Genomic DNA, 22,858 nt, shown 5'->3' with positions numbered 1-22,858 from the left:
GTTGTTGTAAGTATCAAACGTGAGCAATATTTGGGAGCACCCCACAGTAGTAGAATAACTATTTTTAAAATTATTTGTTAATCACCAAAACACAGGAATTTTCTACTGGTTAACCAAAACGGTCACGTTGCTTTTCCTTTTTCTAAAATAATCAAGTAGGCACTATAGAAGCAAGGCCTGGGGAAATCTTTTTTTTTTTTTTTGAGACAGAGTTTCGCTCTGTCACCCAGGCTGGAGTGCAGTGGCGCGATCTCGGCTTACTGCAACCTCTGCCTCCAGGGTTCAAGCGATTCTCCTGCCTCAGCCTCCCAAGTAGCTGAGACTACAGGTGCACGCCCTCACACTCGGCTATTTTTTTTTTTTTTTTTTTTTTTTAGTAGAGGCAGGGTTTCACCATGTTGGCCAGGCTGGTCTCGAACTCCTGACCTCATCTGATCCACCCGCCTGGGCCTTCCAAAGTGCTAGGATTACAGGCATGAGCCACTGCGCCCGGCCCCGGCCTGGGGATATCTTAAGGACAGAACTGTGATGTGGACTCCATCACAGAAAGTCTTCTAGATTCTCTTCCGAGTCCATTACTAGCTTCTCCCACTCTCGTTAGAAAATCATTCTTAAGCAAGGAGTTTCCCAGCCTGCCCATCCCCTCTGAAAACTCTAGAGGACCAGGACCCAGGGCGATGGGAGGGTCTATAGTCTATAGATCCTGAGCCAGGCTCTGTATTCTGCAAACCCTGTTTGAAAATGTAAGCGGGACTGAGATCTCTGCCACATTTCCGCCCCAGTCCGCCCTCAGCCTCCCAGCCCGACTCTATCTTCTCTCCTTGGCTGAGTAAACAGCCGACCCGAAGTTGTACGTGACAAGAGAGCCTCTCTTATCTCTCCCGTAGCTTCTACAGCACGGTCCCCGCCCCGCTCTCTTCCCTTCGGACCAGCCCTTCTGGGCGCGTCGGATTCTTATCTCCCGCCCCGCGCTGGGACGCTGCAGGCGGCGATAGGATCCGGACTACAGCTCCCAGCACACCCCACTTCCCGCCCCCGCCGCCAGAGCCGGACGCTGCAGTGGCTCTTCCCGAAAGCTTCTTTCCTCCTGTGCGGCTCGCCGGCTCAGTACTCCGGCGGTCGGGGTGGGTCGGCTCAAAGGCCGGCTCTGGACGCAGGCACTGCCCCAGGTGACAGTGCGGGAGCATGGCCTCGCAGCTGGGCAGGCTGAGCGTCGGCCCCTGCTGGCGCGTGGCGCGGAGCGGCTGTGGAAGGCTCCGCGCCTGGCCCCAGTGCGGCGGCGGCGGAGGGTTGCGAGCCTGGTCCCAGCTCAGCGGTGCCAGACGCATCTGCCGGCCCCCTGGCCCGGCTGGCACGGAGCAGAGCCGCGGGCTGGGGCACGGCCCGACGGCGAGAGGCGGCCCCTGGCTGGGGACAGGGCTGGCCGCGGCGCTGGCGGGGTTGGTGGGGCTGGCCGCCGCTGCCCTTGGGCATGTGCAGCGGGCGGAGATGTTGCCTAAGAGCTCGGGGACGCGGGCCCCTTCGCTGGGGAGGCCGGAGGAGGAGGATGAGCTGGCCCGCCGCTGCAGCAGCTTCATGGCCCCGCCTGTGACCGACCTGGGCGAGCTGCGAAGGAGGCCGGGCGACATGAAGACCAAGATGGAGCTGTTGATCCTGGAGACCCAGGCCCAGGTGTGTCAGGCTCTGGCACAGGTAGACGGGGGCGCCAGCTTTTCTGTGGACCGGTGGGTGAGGAAGGAAGGTAAGGAGGCCGGCCCTTGGCGGGAGGTGGAGATGGGGGAAAAGGGTCAGGTTCCAGATTGCAGACAGAAAATATAATAGTTCACACTATGAGATGGGGTAATTAGGGGGTACCCACAGAGGCCGCTTGGTTAGAGGCCGCAGAGAAAAAGATGGACACGAAAGGGTCACCAGCCCTCTGCTTGCAGGTGTGGACCCAGATCAGCTGTCACTGTGGTACTGCATTTCAAAATCTTTGCAATTCCATAGCAGAATTTTTTTTTTTTTTTTTTTTAGAACTTTTAAGGGGTATTTGTAACTAACAAGCTTAGATGTCCAGAGTTCGTTATTGAACATAAATTCCAATAGATTATGGAACACATTTTGTCTCCTTCTCTGGGTGAATTTGCCCTTTTTCCTCTTTAGGAGATGGAAAGAACTCATCTCCTGCGCGCTAAGTGTCGGCTAAACTCCTCCAGCCAGGATGTCATTGTGTCAGAATCTTCCCACTTCTTTTTACTGTTGCGCAAGATATATTTGATTGGTTTCTCAGTAGCACTACCAAATGCACGCATCAGATTTCCTGCTAGGAAAGTATTCCCTTCTAATATCAAAATACCTGAGCATCAGAACCCAGTTGTCATAGAGGCATACATTCATGACCATGTTGTTGCCCATACAGTGAAACCCCACATCTTGAGTGGAAACTTGAAGGATTCCTGACTTTTCCTAGCTGGAAATACAACAGCAGCCTCTCACCGGCAGATTTTGAACTGTGATATTGCTACATCTATATTAAATGAAGTTCAGTCTAGTTTTCCATCTTGTAATGTTTTCAAGCAAAGACCACTGAACTAGGACACAACCTCCAGTACTAGACTAGCTGTGTGACCCTCAGAAGTTACTTCTTTTATGGCTGTTTTCCCATCTGTGAAATATATATATATTTCATCTCATTTAATCCTCATACTACCCATATATATGGATGGAATATATGTGAAGTGCTTAGAATATTGTCTGAAGCATAGGGAGCATTTAGACAAATTGTTGCAGCCACTTGTCAGCAGTTTGGCCTTGGATAAGATATTTTGCCCCTCTGGTCCTCAGTTTTCTCATTTGAAATATATGAAGGTTGTACTGGATCATCTTATGTCCCATCCAGCTCTAAATGTTCTTAGAAATAAAACAAGCCAAACATGAACTTTGATGAAACATTGTCCTTACAGTGACTCTAGTACCTTAAAAAAATTAGTTGTAAGGCTCATACACGTGACTACTAATGTGTGTCTCACTTTAAGGTTCTGAATCCCTTCAGAGTTGGAATATCTCCTGTTTCTTCATTGCCTGTAAATAAAATTAAAAGGCAAACAGCACACTGAGAAAGAAATTTTTGAAACAATATTGATCTCTTAAATTCAGTGATAATAGAACACCCTTCAAGTCTACCCATTCCTATTTTTGACCTTAGCTTTCTCTCATATATCATAACTGATAGATGCCATTCTGAACAGTAGAATCTGAAGGGAGAATATTCCAGTGATTTATTTTAGATGATGGCAGGAGAATGTTGAAGAAATATTCAGTTTAGTTATATGAGAAGGTCCAGTATTTGCCCAATATTAAGAGTGTGTGTTATAAAGCTAAGCTAATTATCTAATTGTATTGTACATAAAATGATAAATACACTGATGTAAAAGATTTGGGAAACAGGAAGATAACCATCTTCATGCAAGGGTTGCTTTCAGTTTTGCACATACTCTTACATTCCCTCCTTTTTTACATTTCTATACACAGGAGGTGGTGGCATCAGCTGTGTACTTCAAGATGGGTGTGTTTTCGAAAAGGCTGGGGTGAGCATTTCTGTTGTTCATGGAAATCTTTCAGAGGAAGCTGCAAAGCAAATGAGAAGCAGAGGAAAAGTTCTGAAGACTAAAGATGGTAAATCAGACAGTCTGGACAGTCTTTAATAGTCCCTGCAAACCTTATTTTGCCCACAAGTTTTATTTATAAAATAAATACTGCTTCTGAAAAAAGCCATTTAGGTTCATATGCTGCATGTTGACAATGCTACTCTTTTAAATTATGTTTTAAGAGACAATGTAAAAAGCAACTTTTGAAAATTGACTTAGAAATCATATTAGAGTTAAATTGTATCAAGCCATTCAAGGTAACTGAATATAGCTCACTACTCACATTTTACTTTCCAGGTAAATTGCCATTTTGTGCTATGGGCGTGAGCTCTGTTATCCACCCCAAGAATCCTCATGCTCCTACTATCCATTTCAACTACAGATACTTTGAAGTAGAAGAAGCTGATGGTAAGGGTCTCAGGAGCTATGGAAAGTACTATTGTGCAAAATGTGCACTTTGAAACAGATAAGAGAGCATAACATCTAAAAGTGAGAAAGAATAGTCTTAAGTAGGTCTTTCAGGAGGCATATAAAGGCAATTTCTTGGCAAGTGCAATAGATTCTGCCCAAGACATGACAAGTAAGAATGGGGCCAGGCATGGTGGCTCATGCCTGTAATCCCAACACTTTGGGAGGCTGAGGCGGGTGGATCGCTTGAGGTCAGGAGTTCGAGACCAGCCTGACCAACGTGGTGAAACCCCCTCTCTACTAAAAATACAAAAACTTAGTTGGGTGTGGTGGCACGCACCTGTAGTCCCAGCTACTCGGGCGGCTGAGGTGGAAGAATCACTTCAACCTGGGAGACAGGTTGCGGTGAGCGGAGATTGCTCCACTGCACTACACTGCAGCCTGGGTGACAGAGCGAGACTCCGTCTCATTTAAAAAAAAAAAAAAAAAAGAACGGTATTGACTGACTCTAACCTTCCCATATCTTCCCATATTTCCTCCAGCATAGAAGGAATGATTTAATGAACCTGAACTTCAGTGTGCACCCAGGGTTTTTTGCAAACATAAATTCATTACATCTGAAGGAACACCTTATGTACGAGGTTAAGTTGAAATTGAGAACTTGCTTTTGGAAAATATTTTACATATGCATAGCTTTGCTAGTCACCAGGGCATTAGCAGTGGGTCTAAAATGGGATGCAGTTGATGATGCCTCCTGTGCATGTAGTTCCAGCCTGTCTCTTACCTGATACCACATGTCAGCATACCTGTGCAGTGCCACGCCATTCCTATTGGTGTCTCTGTAGGTGATGGCATTTAAAGTCACTGCTTTAACTTTTCATTTTGAAGCCATTCAGCTTGGTTCAACCTTTTATGTTTAAAGTTGCTGACTGGTATTGACAACTCATACACCCGTGAACATATGAAACAGTTACTCTCAAGTGGTAAGTTACCTCAGCAAGTGTTTTTACTCTTTCTAGGAAAGGGGAGGGGTGGTAGTGGTTCTTAATACAAGGAGTGTCAGAATCTACTGGGAAGTTTTTATAAACTACAGATTCCTGGGTCAGAGATGTGGGTTTGTTTTTGTTTTTTCTTTTTTGTGTTCTAGCTACTTTAAGCTCCTCATGTGATTCTCCTCTACGGCCAGAGTTGCAATCCACTTCCTGATCCACCAGTGTACTGTTTTATCACTCACTGCCCTGCATATCATTCCTTGCAAGTTCCACTTTTACTTTTTACTTTATTTCTAATTTTTTGTTGTTGTTTTGTTCCGTTTTGTTTTTTTGAGATGGAGTCTTACTCTTGTCTCCCAGGCTGGAGTGCAGTGGCGCGATCTCAGCTTACTGCAATCTCCATCTCCTGGGTTCAAGCGATTCTCCTGCCTCAGCCTCCTGAGTAGCTGGGATTATAGGTGGCCACCACGCCTGGCTATTTTTCGTATTTTTAGTAGCAGCGAGGTTTCACCATATTGGCCAGGCTGGTTTCGAACTCCTGACCTCGGGCGATCTGCCCGCCTCGGCCTCCCAAAGTGCTAGGATTACAGGCATGAGCCACCGCACCTGGCCGCTTTTACCTCTCTTTTTCTGCCTAGGCCTTACTGGTCTTCAGAGCTAAAATCAGTTAAAATTTTTTTTTTTATTGTCATCCATTTTATGCTGAATAAATTAAGCTGCTTAATTAAGTTTTCTAATATAGCCAGTAATGCTGAATCTCGAAAGTCCGCATTAGAATCCCATGTCTTGATTTGGTAGGCAACAAGCAGTGGTGGTTTGGTGGTGGATGTGACCTCACTCCAACATACTTGAACCAAGAAGACGCTGTCCATTTTCACAGAACTCTAAAGGAGGCTTGTGACCAGCATGGTCCAGAGCTCTACCCCAAATTTAAAAAATGGTAGGTAAAGTTACTGAACTTTCATGACCCCAAAATTACATTCTATTCCTTCTGAAGGCAACTATTATGTCACTAAATACCCTCTTCTCTTATGAAAATGGAACTATTTTTCTTACTTTACTCATCAGAAGAATTAGAATACTAGTTTTAAGTGGTTGTGTTAAATTATTTAGTTAGGAATATTATAATATAAATTGAGTAGTAACATCTTTTTATTCCAAATGATTTAGAATGATAGACTATAAACTATAAGGTGATCTATGCTTGAGAATGAGAGGCTTTTTAATTTAGAGTGGGTTGTTAAATTCTCATTCCAGATGAGAATTATTGTTCCTGATGTTGACTTGGGAATGTGTAAGGGCATGGGAAGGGTTGGAGAACCACTAGAGGGAGATGCCCACATACCAGAGATTTTGGCCAAGGAGAAAGAAGAATTGGAGAATTTGTTAAAGAAATTCTAATGATAAAATAAGAAAACAAACAAAGGTTGGGAGAAGACCCAGAATATTTGTTATCATCAAATGGAATCTTGGCACAAATTGTTTGGAATATGAGTAAAGGACTCAATTTTGCTTAGAGCTCATTGACATTCTTGAAAAACGAAGAACAGAAAGAATTTTTTGTCTTTTGCTTTGTTTTAGAGCTAATAGTTGTAGAATGTTAATGTCATTTATGCAAGAGTGTGGAGTTCAGCTTTAAAATCGTCAGAAAAGTGAAACATTTGAATATTCCCCTCTTGATTTAACATTACTACTGAAAAGTATACAGCCATGGATGCATGCAGATACTGGTTGTTTTATTTGTTTTTTCCTCTCTCAGAACTTAGCATCCTTCCAGGAGGACTAATAGACAGTTCTCTTTTGGTTCTTTTTTCTAGCTATTACTGAGATGACTTTAAGCAGTGTTAGGTAATAAAATATCTAGGATGCTAGCTAGTTAAAAAGAAGTTTTAGTATAAGTGCTTGGGTTTGAATATTTGTCTCCTCCAAAACTGATGTCGAAATTTAACCCCCAATCTGGCAGTATTAAGAGCTGGGCCCCTTAAGAGGTGATTGGGCAGAGCCCTGATGGATGGATTAATCCATTCATGCATTAATGGATTAAATTCACGGGAGCAGGACTGGTGGCTTTATAAGAAGAGACCTGAGCTAGCACGTTCAGCCCCTGACCATGTGATGTGTGCTGCCTCAGGACTCTGCAGAGACCCCACCAGCAAGAACGCTCACACTAGATGAAGCCCTCAAACTTGGACTTCTCAGCTTCCGTAACTTAAGAAATAAGTTCCTTTTACTTATAAATTACGCAGTTTCAGCAATTCTGTTATAAGCAAAGGAACACCAACTAAGAAGTAAGTAGATTACTTAATTTTATAATGTTTTGAAGAGAGACTTTGAAATGGTATGATTTGGGTTAAACACTGACTTTACAATCTTGCTCAGGATATACTTTTTTAGACTGTGTTAATAAAATGTGCATATAAAGAAGGCCAACAAGTCACGATTGAGGTGAATTCTACCGATGTGTCAGTTCTAGGGATTTGCATCTGTTGTTTTGTTGTTGTTGTTGTTTAAGCAATTGAAGCTGTATTTAAGGTGACCTTTTAAATAGCTTTTAGTTTTGTTTGAACATGTTTTCTATTTAAGGACCCTTATGCAGAGATTATCAAAAGAACTACTTTTAGGATATAAACTATTTTACGAGTTTAACAGTTAGGAAATGGCTTCTTAGGAAACCTATTCTAGTAGCCATAGAGGGGAAAAGACTCAAGAACAGATTAATAGTTTTATGTGCTGCCTCACAGGGTAAGCTTTCATATGTCTGATATGACATATGAAAGAATAAAAAATATTCTCTGATCTTTTTTTTCCACCAGCTTTTCCCTTTGTTGTTCATGCTATAGAACTATCAAATTTTATTGCTGAAAGAGACCTGATTGTGTATAGTACCTTCCTTTGGTGAATCAAGAACTCACTCAAGAGAGCTTGGATTTGCACCATGGTTGGTGTCATTGTTAGTGGAAGATTCCTGTCCTCCTGCCTCCTACAAAAGCATCAGTGCTTCTGAAGGCAGCAGCTTGTTCCAAGAAATACAGTATCAATATTGGACTGTTTCTCTTTTCACTAAAGTTCTTAGAGTTTCACATCGTTTACATACACTTGTGTGAAATTGCCTGGTTGCTTTGAAAATAAGAGGATAAGCATTTTCTGCGGGTGCCGTGGCTCACTCCAGCACTTTGGGAGGCCGAGTTGGGTGGATCACGAGGTCAGGAGATCGAAACCATCCTGGCTGACACAGTGAAACTCCATCTGTACTAAAAATACAAACAATTAGCCGGGCGTGGTGGCGGGCGCCTATAGTCCCAGCAACTTGGGAGGCTGAGGCAGGAGCATGGCGTAAACCCAGGAGGCAGAGCTTGTGGTGAGCCAAGATCGTGCCACTGCACTCAAGCCTGGGCGACAGAGCGAGACTCTGTCTCAAAAAAGAAGAAGAAAAAAAAAAAGATAAGCATTTTCTACCTTGGTGATATCTGCAAAAAATCTTTCTAAAATCCTCATTTCATTTTCATTGTTGGACAGCAAATAAGGACACTATCCTGACGTTAGTTGAGGATAGTGCTGGAACCTGAAAGTCTCACATTGATTTTCACATCTCTTTTTTTCCATTTGATCCCTGGTTTGGCGCTGCTGTGTTTTCCAGGTGTGATGATTACTTCTTTATAGCCCATCGTGGAGAGCGGCGGGGCATTGGTGGTATCTTTTTTGATGATCTTGACTCTCCGTCCAAGGAGGAGGTGTTTCGCTTTGTACAGAGCTGTGCCAAGGCTGTAGTTCCTTCTTATATTCCCCTTGTGAAAAAGCACTGTGATGACTCATTCACGCCCGAGGAGAAGCTGTGGCAGCAGCTCAGAAGAGGACGGTAAGTGACTGGAGAATGAATTCTTTCATGGCGTAACTGGGGGAGGTGGAGCAGCTCTTAATAATAGCAGGTGTTGTGTTGTCGGATACTTGTAATAGTTGTGTTAATTTCTTTTCAAAGCTAGATGGATATTAAATGAATTAAAAGACATTGTGTAAAGTATTATAATTATAGCAAAGTTTAATTCATCTATACGTTAGAGACTCATAGTAGGCATGTAGTAAGTGCTTGCTGAATTTAATTCTGCTGATTTCTCTTAGTCTTCTAGTAATACCCTCCAGCCTTATGTCAAGATTTAATGTCTTTGCAGCTTTGTAAATTTGGAATCACACCTTTTTTCATTCATCTTAAAGATTTCACGGAAGTTATTTTAATGGAAATAATTTCAGAAATTTCTGCCGGCCTCTCCATTAGGCATTTTGTATCTGATGGTAAGATAGGTGTAATCATCTTTTTTCAGAAAGTTAAATCTGTTGCCCAAGAGGCATAGCTGGTAACTATAAGATCTCAGATGTGGAACTGGGTCAAAATGACTTCAAAACTTGTAGCCTGTGTAGTGCGTAAGGTTAAGCAGTTGAAGCAGGTTTGTGCTTCTTACCATGATACTCACCTTAACCACCCTGCTCTGTGCAGTGAGCCTAGTGAGCTCAGTGGGGTGTCCATTCTGAGACTATCTCCAGCCACGGTCTACTTGTAAATCCACTCCAAGTTACACAGCCTGCTGGCCCCGATCAGTTTCTCATTGCCACCTTAAATGCCTGTATACTACTGAAACATGGCTATAAAATGGATTTTCTCATTGATGTTAATTCTGTGTTCGGCAAAAGCAGCTTTGGGTACTAAGGAGGTAAAGCTTTTGCCTTAAAGAGGTCAACTTAAATAATGTTTCAAGTCTAAAGATAAACATTTGCGTATATCCTTTCTTATGACTGCCTGTGCTATCTGGTTCCCATTTACTAACTTGAAAAACATGAGAGTAAATTTTTAGAAATTTCTTAAAGAATGCATCTATTTTGGAATATGTTTTTTTGTTCATTTCCATAATTTCTTGAATATACTTTTACCACTCTTTCCTTCTTTCACTTGATATTTATTTGGCGGCCCCTGTGATGAGGCACTGTCTTGGCTACCAGGTGGCCATAACATGGACCTGACATAAAGAGTCTCATAGTTTAGTGGGGATGACATACCTAAGAGGACAATTTAGAACTCTGTGCAAAGTAAATTATTCTAGTTTTGCACAAGATTTCATAGGCAAAGCTGGCAGATTTTGTCAATACTAGTTAGGTGAATCCTTTAAAACTTCACAGACAGGAGTAATGGTTTGTTTTGTTTTTTATACGTTGTTTGATGGCAGATCATTCTGAAAGTCATTGTGTGTGTACCATTGCATGTCTGGTGTCATGAGATAGGCAGAACTGTGGGGTGTTAGATTAATTTTCTATGGTATGGTGTGTGACTGTTCTTCAAAGACAGCTTCTTTCTGCCTCCCTTATCTCTGGGCCTTAAGATGGCAATAAACTCTGGGGACTGGGATAACTCCAGCTCTTCTCTGGGGCTATCAACATTGTCTTTGGTTTCTAATACTGCAGTCATGACCTGTTATCTATCCTTTTCACTTACTATTACCCACTTTCCCCTGTTTTCACCCCCTCCAAACACGGGTCTCCTTTTCAGCAGTCAGTCTCGTTCCCTTTTGACTTTACAGTCTTATTTGGCAGTCTCATCCAGTGTCTTGCCCTCAGTTACTACTATCCTCCCCCAGACCTTGAACGTCAGTCTAACAGTTATCCTTTTCATAGGAAAACAGAAATTAAAGACCTTTAACTTATTTGTTCGTTGTATTTTGGGAAAGGGAAACAGGATAAAATTTAGGCATTAGTTAAATTGAAGGGATTGGTTAAAGTCCCTAACTTATGGGCACCCCAGAGAGGACAGATGTATGAAAAGGATGAGAAATTATAAAAAAAAAAAAAAAAAGAAAGAAAATGCTGCAACTCAACACTACCTTTTATTATGATTGCTATTAATCTGCAGGGAGACCAAATTATATGACTACTTATTAATGCAATTAACTACTTTAAGAAAGAGGAATATATAGAATATCAGATCTATACCAGGAAAAGGAGATGGACATTTTTTATTAAAAAAATTTTTTTTTTTTTAAAAGAAAGATCAGATCTAAGTGCAGCTTGGTGGGAGGTAGAGAGGCCAATGTAAAGAAAGGGGCATCATTCACTCAGTAGAGGAAAGGATCTGACAGAAAATTCATTTAGGACTCTTTACAAGGGTCTCTGCTGTAGGTCTTCAAATACATCAGTATACACTGGAGAACCATACCCATCCCTGAGATGTTTCAGAAACGTAATATCAGGTGAAAAAGGTAGCCAAAAGATAGAATTATTTTCCATGGTCTTAGAAAAGGATTCAGAAGATTCACTTAAATTATTTTTTGAAACAGACACAAGAAGGTATTAAATAGTTCTTTGTACATAAAAGTCAATGATAAATGGTGAGAGTTAGAAAGGGAGCATAGATAAAATTCTTTACACCTTTGCAGGGCTTTTGACAAGTTCCACATACAAAAGATGCTTTTAAAAAATTAAAGTATTGTGGGGCCGGGCGCGGTGGCTCAAGCCTGTAATCCCAGCACTTTGGGAGGCCGAGACGGGCGGATCACGAGGTCAGGAGATCGAGACCATCCTGGCTAACATGGTGAAACCCCGTCTCTACTAAAATACAAAAAATTAGCCAGGCAAGGTGGCGGGCGCCTGTAGTCCCAGCTACTCGGGAGGCTGAGGCAGGAGAATGGTGTAAACCCGGGAGGCGGAGCTTGCAGTGAGCCGAGACCACGACACTGCACTCCAGCCTGGGCAACAGAGCGAGACTCCGTCTCAAAAAAAAAAAAAAAAATTATTGTGGGAACCTAGAGAATATTTTACTAGAGATGGGCATCAAGACAGTAACCAATAGGTAAATAAGAATATGTGAGAGAAGTTTAGACCAAGGGAGTAATTTCTGAATTAGATAAATGATCTGAAAGGGGCACTGTTTATTGAACTTTTCAGATTGTGAATCAGTCTAAATTCTTTTGAGTAGTAGAAATTATCCTTTTGAAATCAGAGAGGGAGACCTTTTTACATCCTATGTTAAAGGCAGACACAGGCTTTTAAACTGGATGGAGTCCAGATCTGACTAGGGCAGTTAATATACTGAACCAAGTTTTAGTTGATGCTAAGGGTATTTAAAAAAAAAAAAAAAAAAAAAAAACACTGCAACTCAACACTACCTTTTATTATGATTGCTATTAATCTGCAGAGAGACTGAATTATATGACTGCTTATTAATGAAATTAACTACTTTAAGAAAGAGAAATATACAGAACATCATAGTCTATTAATAATAGATTATTGTTAGCTGTAGTTGGCCTTTCAGATACAGAAGTTTTACACCATCTTGGTAGTAGTACTCATGAGTTACAGACAGTGAAATGAAATCTTTGACTCCGAAGCATTCCAGATTATGAGGAAGGCCAGAAGGAGCTGGGTCATCTTGAGAAGGGATGCATTTTTTTTTCTTACTTGTTGTGCTTTAAACTTCTCAGCTTTGTGTCAATTCTGTTTACTTATGGGAAAACATAACCTTGTATTGTGACTGCTCTATGTTGGGTCAGAATCTGTATTCTATTGTTCAGTGGGTAGAATAACCTTTTCTTTCTGCCTGTCCAGATGGAGAGCTCTCAATGGGCTGTAGGGTGGTGATCCTCTGTGCCAGTTCCAACTGATGGGAACTGGGGGGAAAACCCACCCCTTTTTGAATATTTGTTATGGGTTAGTCTTAAGATTTTATTGAGCTGGCCCTTAATGTTATTTTGATGTATTTATGGCAGGTATGTAGAATTTAATCTGCTGTATGATCGGGGTACAAAGTTTGGCCTCTTCACTCCAGGATCCAGAATTGAAAGTATCTTGATGTCTTTACCTCTAACTGCCCGGTAAGGAGATAACTCATTTTAGTAGTTATCCCTACACTCCCAATTCCCAAACACCCACAAAATATGAAAGTTAACACCGCAGATGTCATACCTAGCAGCGGTGACATGGTGAATGCCACAGCTCTGTGAGGGCAAGGAGAGACTAGAGGCAGAGAGAACACAGGCTGAGTCATGGTGGCCTATTTGTTTTTCTGGAAAGAGGTATGCATAAGTATTAAGCTAAAGAGAGTTTGCCCATGGATCACCTGAGGTTCTATACTTTATGAAACCCTGGTTTATGTTAAAGGTGTATTTTGGCTCTGGGATAGTAATATTAGCCAAAGCATACCCAAGAGTTATTAGGAAACTATTTTTTTGGCAAATAGTTTTTTTAAAGGTCAAGTTGGTACAAAGCGCATCAGGCACAGTAGAGACAAAGAAGTATAAGGCTTTTTTTTTTTTTAATTCTTAGATTTTATTTTCACTTAAGTAAAGAGGTATATGTGTCATTATTTTTTATGATGTTTTTTGCTTTTGTTTTGGACACGCGTAGATGGGAGTACATGCATTCACCCTCAGAGAATTCCAAAGAAGCTGAAATTCTGGAAGTTCTACGCCATCCAAGGGACTGGGTGTGTTGATGCAGGCAGAGTGGCCATGCGGGGGTTTGGAGGGCACAGGATGTGTGCTCTCCATGCCACTGGCTGGCACTTTGCCACTGTGTGGCAGTTACCTGTGCCTTAGTCTTTTCCACTCTGCACCCCACCTCGTGGGCAGATGGTCACATGTTTTGGATGCTGTCAGTGATGAATGGTGAGATGGCAGATTGTCAGAGTCAATTGATTACACCTCATTTATACTTGTAGTGTCATTTTATATGACTAGTTTACAAAATAGGACATTGAGTTTCCAAGTATTGAGATAAGGGAATGTAAATAGTATTATATGTATCAGGAAATTTCTCATCTTGTTTTTCTTTCATGTGTTTTTTAAAGTTTTCATTTCTGCCACAAAAATCTGTCATGGAATACATTTTGTTTTCATTAATTCAGTGAAGTTGAGACTTCAGAGTAATTTTAGAATGCAACTTGAAGGTAAAAATTTTACTTTGTCAGTACTGGAGTCTCTGCTGTAATCTTTATATATCTTTCTCCAGAGAACATAATAGTGTCAAGTAGATATATATTTTTATAATAGGTATTTAGAAGCACTTGAAATATTCTTAATCTCTGCATGTGTTACAATTCAGTTATTTCTGTAGTTTGTAAACTCTAAAGTGACATTACTATTAAGAGATGTGTAAGTTGTAATTTTGACTTTTGTGGAACCATTGTTTGTTAATGTTGGGATTCTCTGCCCTTTTGAATGTGAAAGCTTATATCCCTGAATGCTGATACTTAAAGTTTTCTATTTCAGACATCTCTATGTGGAAGTTGAGACTAAGAATAATCCTAGGGATGTCATGAATTTAGGCAGTGTTTCTCATTTGAAAAATGAAATGAGAAATAATTTCCTTCTTTAAAGCGAATATATATAGTAGGAGAAACTTGGAGGCATTTCATACACACATTTCTTAGCAAAATGGACACATTGAAAATGTCCTCTTTTTTATATTAGAGGTTCTGCAGCTCTTTGCTCTTAAGAGAAAATCGCAACAGGATTCTTAATGTGTGACTTCTTTGTTCATATAATAATATGAATGTATTGTTTTATTTGCTTCATAATAAAGTTTATAAGGAACAGCATCTCATACATATCATTATCTTGGAACACGTTGAATGTATGTGATTGTGTGTGGCCTTTTTAGGGCTGGAAAATGTATGAATTCTTCAACTGTCTTAAAACACATCTAATAAATTTTATTATGAAATAAGACTAAGAAATATTTATATTTTTTGTTGCCAGGATAATATAGGAAAATGCAAATATTTCTTAGTACAGTTGATTCTTGAACAACATAGGGGGAGGGGCCCCAAGTCCTCCTTACTGCATGCAGTTTCAAATCTTTGTATAACTTTTGACTCTCCCAAAAGTTAATCACTGTTAGCCTACTGTTGACTGGTAGCCTGACCAATAACATAGTCAATTCACACATGTTTTATGTTATATGTATTATATGCTCTTCTTACAAGCTAAAGAAATGAAAATGTTATTAAGGAAATCATAAGAAAGAAGATATATTTGCTATTCATTAGGTGGAAGTGAATGATCGTAAAGGTCTTCATCCTCATTGACTTCATGTTGGGTAGGCTTAGTGGGAGGAGTAAGAGGAAGAGTAGGTCTTACTCTCTAAAGGGTGACAGAGGTGGAAGAAAATCTGCGAAGAAGCAAAACTGTGCAGTTCAAACCTGTGTTCAAGGCTCAACTATACTAATGCCAGAGTTCCTGACTCCTAGGTATTTTACTCAAGAAAAATACAAGTTTTGTGCTCAATTTTCGTAGCAGCTTTATTCAATAGTTGAAAATTAGAAACAGCCCAAATGGCTAACAGCAGATGAGCAGATAAACAACTTGTGATATATGCATATATTAAAATACCAAGCAATGAAAAGGAATAGCTGTTGCTAATGACAGTAACATGGATGAACATCAGAAGCATTATGCCAAGTGAAAGCCACACATAGAAGTAGTTACTATATGACTACATTATAAGAAAACCTAGAAAAAGCAAAGCTTTAATGACAGAAAGCAGATCAATGGATGTCGGGGCCAGGGGATGCAGATTTGTGAAAGGGAACAAAAGTATTTTGAGGTGATTTAAATGTTTTACATCTTGATTGTGGTGATGGTTACTAGACTGTTTATACATTTATCAAAATTCACTGAACTTAAAATCATGGAATTTTATTGTATATGTGAATAATACTTTAATAAAGCTAATACTTTCAAGCAATCCACCATTTAACCCCTACCTCATGTTTCAGCCTTATCTTCTACATTTCTCTGTGCATTTCAGTCTCAGACCATATGCTCTGTGCATTTGGTCACTCACCACTTTTCTGAACTTCCCCCAAATTATACCCCCTCTGGCCTTTTCTCAGGCTGCTGCTATCTCTGCTTGGAGTGTCTTACGCGCCTGTTCATCCTTCCATGCCCAATTGAAATCTTCTTCAAGAAACCTTCCTTGGAGTCAATCTCTTCTATCCTTTCAGCACACTTTACTTTTAGTATTGCTCTCAACATATTCTATTTACAGTCGTTCAATCCACATCCCACTTATTACAAAATATTGAAGGTGGGTCTTTCCTTATTTGTAGTACTTGCTACCTAATGAATGATCTGTTAAGCTTTGTTTTCCAAGACTGTTTTGCAATATATTGTAGTATCAAGCTTAGTGTTGTTTAACTGTCTGTATAACTGTCTTATTCCTAGTCTGTGAAAACAGAAGTTCCCAGTATCTCTAAAAGCTCATTTAGAAATTGTTTTCAAGAATGTATTGTATTATCCCTGCCACAAGTATAAGTTATATATTTGAAATCCCACATTTTAAAATTTCATCTTTCTTCCCAAAGAAGCATACATAACAATCCAATTTCATAATAAACCTAAATTACCACATTTAAGTTAGTGACGCTTAGACCTTTGTAAATGGCTTGACTAAATTCCCTTGTTTTGTTACCTGAAATCAAGTCATAAGTTGTACAACATAAAACCTCACTGATATGGTTAGGGTTTGTGTCCCCACCCAAATCTTACCTTGAATTGTAATCCCCAAAATCCCCAGGTGTCAAGGGAGAGACCAGGTGGAGGTAATTGAATCATGGGGGTAAATCACCCCTGTGCTGTTCTCGTGGTAGAGTAAGTTCTCACAGGATCTGATAGTTTTGTAAGGGGCTCTTCCCTCCTTTGCTCGGCACTTCTCCTTCCTGCCGCCTTGTGAAGAAGGTGCCTTGCTTCTCTTTTGCCATCTGCCATGATTGTAAGTTTCCTGAGACCCTCCCAGCCATGCTGAACTATGAGTCAATTAAACCTCTTTATAAATTATTCAGTCTCAGGCAGTTCTTTATAGCAATGTGAAAACAGACTAATGTACTCACAGACCTGTTTCTACAAGTGTTTTTTTTTTTTGTTGTTTGTTTGTTTTTTTTTTTGAGATAGAGTTTCACTCTTGTCGACCAGGCTGGAGTGTAATGGTGCGATCCTGACTCACTGCAACCTCCACCTCCTGGGTTCAAGTGATTCTCTTGCCTCAGCCTCCCAAGCAGCTGGGATTACAGGCATGTGCCAGCACACCCGGCTAATTTTTGTATTTTCTTTAAAGTAGAGACAAGGTTTCATCACGTTGGCCAGGCTGGTCTTGAAATCCTGATCTCAGGTGATCCACCTGCCTCGGCCTCCCAAAGTGCTGGGATTACAGGGATGAGCCACCATGCCCGGCCTACAAGTGGTTTTATACTGGATATTCACTAACATATACATATACCAGCAGAGCAAGTTAGTTGAACTGCATTTCCTCTTCCAGTCAGTGTAGCCAGCTGTATTCTAGATGTTAAGCTCATTCAATCAGTATTTTCAATAATCCTTTTACTGTTAATCCCTTCATATTTCAAAATGTGTTTGAACATAAAATTTGTCCTAATCTAACCCATCATGGTTTCAATGGGTTGATGCAAATACAGCCACTTAGGAAAGTAAATTGACTTTGCAGTCATTTAGAGTTGCAACACTGACTCTGTCATGGATGTGTTTTCTTATGAGATGGTTGAGAGGTATCAAAGTTCACAAAGCTGTACTGGCCGAATGCCTCTTATGTAATAGCAAGTGAATAATGCTTTCATAAATAAAAGTCTATAGCAATTTATCTATGCTCAGATCTGGTCAAGGTTGCTTCCATTTTCTGACTTGATGAGGCAGACAGGCTTTTAGAATCTGTTCCACGTCTGCTGCTTGACATTCTTGTAACCATTAGTATAATATGCAAATTCAGCAATTTCTTGTAGTTCAAACTGTAGTTTATTAAAAATAACTAGTTCAGATGTCCTCAAAGAACATTCAAATTAACACCACCTGAATACAGCCCGGGCACAGTGGCTCACACCTGTAATCCCAGCACTTTGGGAGGCTGAAGTGGGTGGATCAACTGAGGTCAGGAGTTCGAGACTAGCCTAGCCAACATGGTGAAACCCCATCTCTACTAAATATACAAAAATTAGTGAGGCGTGGTGATGGGCGCCTGTAATCCCAGCTCAGGAGGCTAAGGCAGGAAAATCACTTGAACCTGGGAGGCAAGGATTGCAGTGAGCCAAGATCGTGCCACTGCACTCCAGCCTGCGCGACAGCGCAAAACTCTGTCTCAAAAAAACAAGAAAACAACAACAACAACAACAACAAAACTACTTCAATACAAATTCTGCTGAAAGTACTTTTTGTTTTTTAATGTGTACTTGATCTTAATAGTATTCAGCATGAGTATGGTGCTTAAAAGTAATGTATTTCTAAGAAGCAAAGAATAAGGAGCCACTTTCATCTTTACCTCTCTGCCACCCACCCCCACTGTTCATCTTAGTAATGTGTGGGAGATATGGTATCCCCCCAAACAGTAAGAGGCAGTCTTCAGCTGACGTGCTCTCACGTGTGGAGCAAAGACAAGCCATCCCTGCTGTGCCCTATCAGAATTCCTGACTTGTAGAATCTGTGAACATGATAAAATGGTTGCTGTTACATGTCATTAAGCTTGGAGTGGTTTGTTAAACAGCAATAGATCATTGAAACAGATGAAATGTCATCAACAGAAATGAAAAGAGCAGTTTTGAGGTGCTTGAAATGCTTGCAAGCTACCTGTACCAGTATTTAGAGATGTGAACTTAGGAGAGCTCAGTCTACAAACATAAGTCTACCAATTTTGTAAAAGTAATAATTGAAGAAGTGGAAGAAGGTAAGCCACCCAAGGAAGTGCATGCAGTGTAATAAAAGAGCATCAGAGACCGAACTGGGGACAGAGAAATGCACACAGGATGACGTATCAGGAAAGACAGCCGAGAAGCAGCTATCTGAATAGAATAGGAGGAAGGAAATTGAAAGAGACAAGTGGGATGTGATTGTAATAAGGGCTCAAATATTACAATGTTTGTTTCTAATAGAAGATGTTAACATGATCTATACTCTATGTTAATATGTTTGATAAATTGGGATTTAAATTAACATTTAAAAATGATCCTAGTCTATAAATTATGAAGGTCTTCTCAGATACTAAAATTTAGATGATAAAATTATTTCCATTAACATACCAGGTAGTGTCTCCAGTTTCTCAAGAATATGACATTCTTGAAAGAACCAGTAGGTGGAGCAGAAAATCTAATCTGCAGGGGTTTTTTGTTTGTTTTTTGGTGAGGAATGGAGGAGGAGAAAGTAAAGTAAAGCGAGGAAGAAGGAGGGAGAATAAAAAGTCCTGGGAGGAAGAAGGAGAAACAAGAGAGAAGAGGTAGAGAACAGGACAGAAAAAGAGGAGAGGCAAAGAAGGAGTGAAATGAGAGAATTATCTGAAATCTGTCTTTTGTTGAACTCTGCTGTTGTTGGACAGATTATCTAAATGAGTCGTTACATATTTAATCAAGCATGGCTAATTTGACTATGCTGTTTATGTCTTGTCAAATGTCTCCACCATGTTTCATGTCTCACTTTATGATTGGGAGATTCTGAAGTTGGTAGTGTCTGCAATTCCAGTAATGTTGAATGTCTAAAGTAAGGTGCTTAGCATCTGAGTTCCCTGGCCGTCTCTGAACTGTGAGTTGCCTGAGAAAATGTGAACATTTTTGTCTGAGAGTGAATTATGTTAATTTGACTCTCAGAGGATACACAATTCTAAAAAGATTGAGGACTATTCATCTAAATTTGTGTATTCAATTTAGAGTCTAATACCCCAGGGGTATGTGTGATTCAGTGAAGAAAGGTAAGAAAACATTTTATCATTTCAAAAGCTCTGTGTGTAATTTCATTATGTCTACAATTAATTATGTGGGTATTTCACAAAAAAAGCACATTTTGGGCGTAAAAAAATCAGCTTGTAATTGAAGAATTGCTCATTCAAATAGTGTATGTGTTTTTACAATTTGATGGACTAAAAATGAAAGTGGAGAAGAAAACAGAATGTCTTGATAAACCAAAGAAAGAATATAATAACCATAAAGCTTGGCTTCTTACCTGTGGCCAGAGTTACAGGGCAGGAAGTGAAAGTGTGCTAATTTCCCATTGGTTTTAGAGGAAACGAATGGACACTGTCTAAAGAAATGGAGAATGAACATGTTAAATACAATATACTAAAGGTAATCAGTAGACTAGAAATATAAACCAAACTAAAGTGAGAGACTTTAAGCTACAAATTTAGAAAACAACAAGAACCGTATGATAAAGCCAGAGCAAACATACCCATCCTATCAATAAATAAAAAATGACATACATATCAATAAATAAAAGTATCATAACATACTTTAAAAATATTTCAAGTGGGACCATAAAGAAATAGATGCTATATAAAAGAGATACCTTTAAGACAAAATGCTTCAGAAAGTAGAAAACGATAGCTATACCAGGCAAGTACAAACTTAAAAAAATGAAGGAGTTATGATACTCATATCAGCTATCATGGAATTCACATCTAAAAGCGTAACATAAGAAAAAGAAGGGTACTTAAAATGTGAATGTAAAAAGGTGTAAATATCAATGGACCAAAGTACATAACTATATTCACAAGGAGAAAAAAATCCACTGGCGGAACTAGACTGATGCACACTTGCAGTTGTTGAATTATTTCACTTAGTCCCTGACAGAGCAAGTCAGAGGAAACATATTAAAGATGTAGAAGACCTAAATAACATGAGTAACAAAGTATCTCTAAATTACATATATTCTGAACCCTGAACCCTGAAAATAGAGACAACCCTTCACAGTACCTAGGGACATTCATACAAATTGAAAAATTCTTTTCTAAATTACAAACTCCATAAGAAATTTAAAAAAACGGAAATTATACTGACAATATTCTCTAATCATAATACAGTAAGACAAAATGAACAAGCAAATAAAAAACTAAAACTCCAACATCTTGTAAATTAAAACAGCTTTTTTTCTTAGCCCAGTCTTGGATCAAAGAGGAAATATAAACCAAAATTACTCATATCTAGGAAATACTGATAATATAAACAATACCTACTACACCCTATGAGACATAACTAATGCGGTGTTTTCTTAAAGGCTTAAATATTTATGCTGATAAATAAGAAAAAATGAAAACTATTTCTCAATCAAGAAATTTTACAAGACAACCAAACAAACTGAAGAAAAGGAAAAAGAGAAATTAGCAGGCAGAAACAAGATGAGGATGTTCAGTATCACTACTATTATTCAATATTGTATTAGAGATGCTAAGCTAGTAAGTTTAGGCAAGATAAAGAATTAGAAATACAAAGATTAGAAAAGAAGAGGTAAAATCATTTGTAATGACAAAATCTAAAAGCAACCCAAGTTTAATAAATGGAAGAATAGATAAATAAATTCTGGTTTATTAATAAAATAGAATACCATAGACTCATGTTATGTGTATATAAATTATACAACTGGGAAAATTAATATGGATGAATATCACAGACATTGACTGAAGATAAAATAACCTGCAGAACAATACATACAATGTGGTTCCATTTGTATAAAATTCAAAAGATGCAAAGCTAGGCCACAGGCTAGATACACATAAGTGATAAAATTAATGAAAAGCTAATGACAAATACCAAATTCAGGTGAATGGAGAATGGAACTGAGGCAGGATTCATGGATAGCTTCAAAGTTCTTAGTAGTGTTGTACAGCTGGATTCTGATATACAAGTGGCCATGTCAACATTTAAATATATTAATAGGATATTTCTTAATATCTTACTCATTTTTTAAAATATTAATGTGTACATCAAGTATTAAAATCTTTTAAGCTAGGATCAGAAAAACTCTTTTACTCTGATACTAACATTCACTTCTGTGGGTTTTCTTGCTGGCATCCTGATACGTGTTTCTTTAAAATCAAGTATTTTCCCACATATTTAAATTAGTGTGTATGCTTTGTGGAAGTCTTGGAAAATAAACAATGGTATTAAGGATATAATTACATTTTATTCCACCACTCAGAAGTAACCATGAATACTCAAAATTTTGGTGTATTTCTTTCTAGCTATTTTATGCATATTTTAATGTAGTTAAATCATATTGCGTATATAATTTTGAATACTCACTGTTTTATTTTTTATGCCTTAAGCATCTCCCCCTGTTATTTAAAACTTTCAAAGGCAGATAATCGACTGGGGCTGAAAATAACGGGGTTTCTTGAAAGTGAGCAAGTGAGCTACTGACTGAGGGCTCTAACCCATCAACTGCCCCCATTTCTTTATGGGAACTTGGTCTCCAGCTGGGCAGGAGATTCAAGGGCTTTTTTTCCCCAAATAGATAATGAATAGTTCTAGGGGGGAAAAATACTGCTGGAGGCTTTGATATTTTCACTACAAAATGATTAGCTCTTTTCTTTGCCCCTACTTTCCTCCCAGAGCTTCCAATTACTTCTTAGTGCCTCTTTATAAGAATAGATAGCCAAGGATAGCTATAGGTAGAAAGCTGAAACTCTATCCGTTCCTTACACCTTATACAAAAATTAACTCGAGATGAATTACAGACTTAAATGTAAGACCTAAAACTGTAAAAACCCTAGAAGAAAACTCAGGCAACACCATTCAGGACATAGGCATGGGCAAAGGCTTCATGACTGAAACACCAAAAGCAATGGCAGCAAAAGCCAAAATTGACAAATAGGATGTAATTAAACTAAAGAGCTTCTGCACAGCAAAGGAAACTATCATCAGGGTGAACAGGCAACCTATGGAATGGGAGAAAATTTTTGTAATCTATCCATTTGACAAAGGGCTAATATCCAGAATTTACGAAGAACTTAAAAAAATTTGCAAGAAAAAAACAATGCCATCAAAAAGTGGGCAAAGGATATGAACAGACACTTCTCCAAAGAAGA

The 22,858-nt window shown here is 39.4% G+C and overlaps 2 protein-coding genes across 2 annotated transcripts in view; one reads left to right on the top strand and one right to left on the bottom strand.

Moving 5' to 3' along the window:
• The first annotated feature begins 1,011 nt into the window (after positions 1-1,011).
• CPOX (coproporphyrinogen oxidase) lies at positions 1,012-14,737 on the top strand. Its single transcript, XM_017854259.1, has 7 exons — positions 1,012-1,741; positions 3,514-3,657; positions 3,927-4,037; positions 5,828-5,969; positions 8,667-8,885; positions 12,775-12,879; positions 13,412-14,737. The coding sequence occupies exons 1-7, from the start codon at positions 1,186-1,188 to the stop codon at positions 13,497-13,499; spliced, it is 1,365 nt and encodes a 454-aa protein (XP_017709748.1). The 5' UTR covers positions 1,012-1,185; the 3' UTR covers positions 13,500-14,737.
• GPR15 (G protein-coupled receptor 15) overlaps positions 8,908-22,858 on the bottom strand; it is a 57,545-nt gene continuing 43,594 nt past the window's right edge. The window contains exons 3-4 of the mRNA XM_017854260.1: positions 19,999-20,076; positions 8,908-9,005 (exon numbers count right to left, since the gene is read on the bottom strand). The gene's annotated coding sequence lies outside the window, so the exon portion shown is untranslated. The remainder of the gene's footprint in view (positions 9,006-19,998; positions 20,077-22,858) is intronic.

The sequence above is a fragment of the Rhinopithecus bieti genome, unplaced genomic scaffold (genome assembly GCF_001698545.2).
Source record: "Rhinopithecus bieti isolate Rb0 unplaced genomic scaffold, ASM169854v2 scaffold_38527, whole genome shotgun sequence".
NCBI lineage: Eukaryota > Metazoa > Chordata > Mammalia > Primates > Cercopithecidae > Rhinopithecus > Rhinopithecus bieti.
Note: the sequence above shows the minus strand (reverse complement) of the source record. Positions and strands in the feature narration are given on the sequence as shown.

Bases quoted from the DNA above. Each gene is read 5' to 3' on its own strand.
- CPOX (XM_017854259.1), top strand. From the start codon at position 1,186: ATGGCCTCGCAGCTGGGCAGGCTGAGCGTCGGCCCCTGCTGGCGCGTG. The intron at 3,658-3,926 runs GTAAATCAGACA...TTTACTTTCCAG, and splicing joins AGTTCTGAAGACTAAAGATG to GTAAATTGCCATTTTGTGCT. The intron at 4,038-5,827 runs GTAAGGGTCTCA...TTGATTTGGTAG, and splicing joins TGAAGTAGAAGAAGCTGATG to GCAACAAGCAGTGGTGGTTT.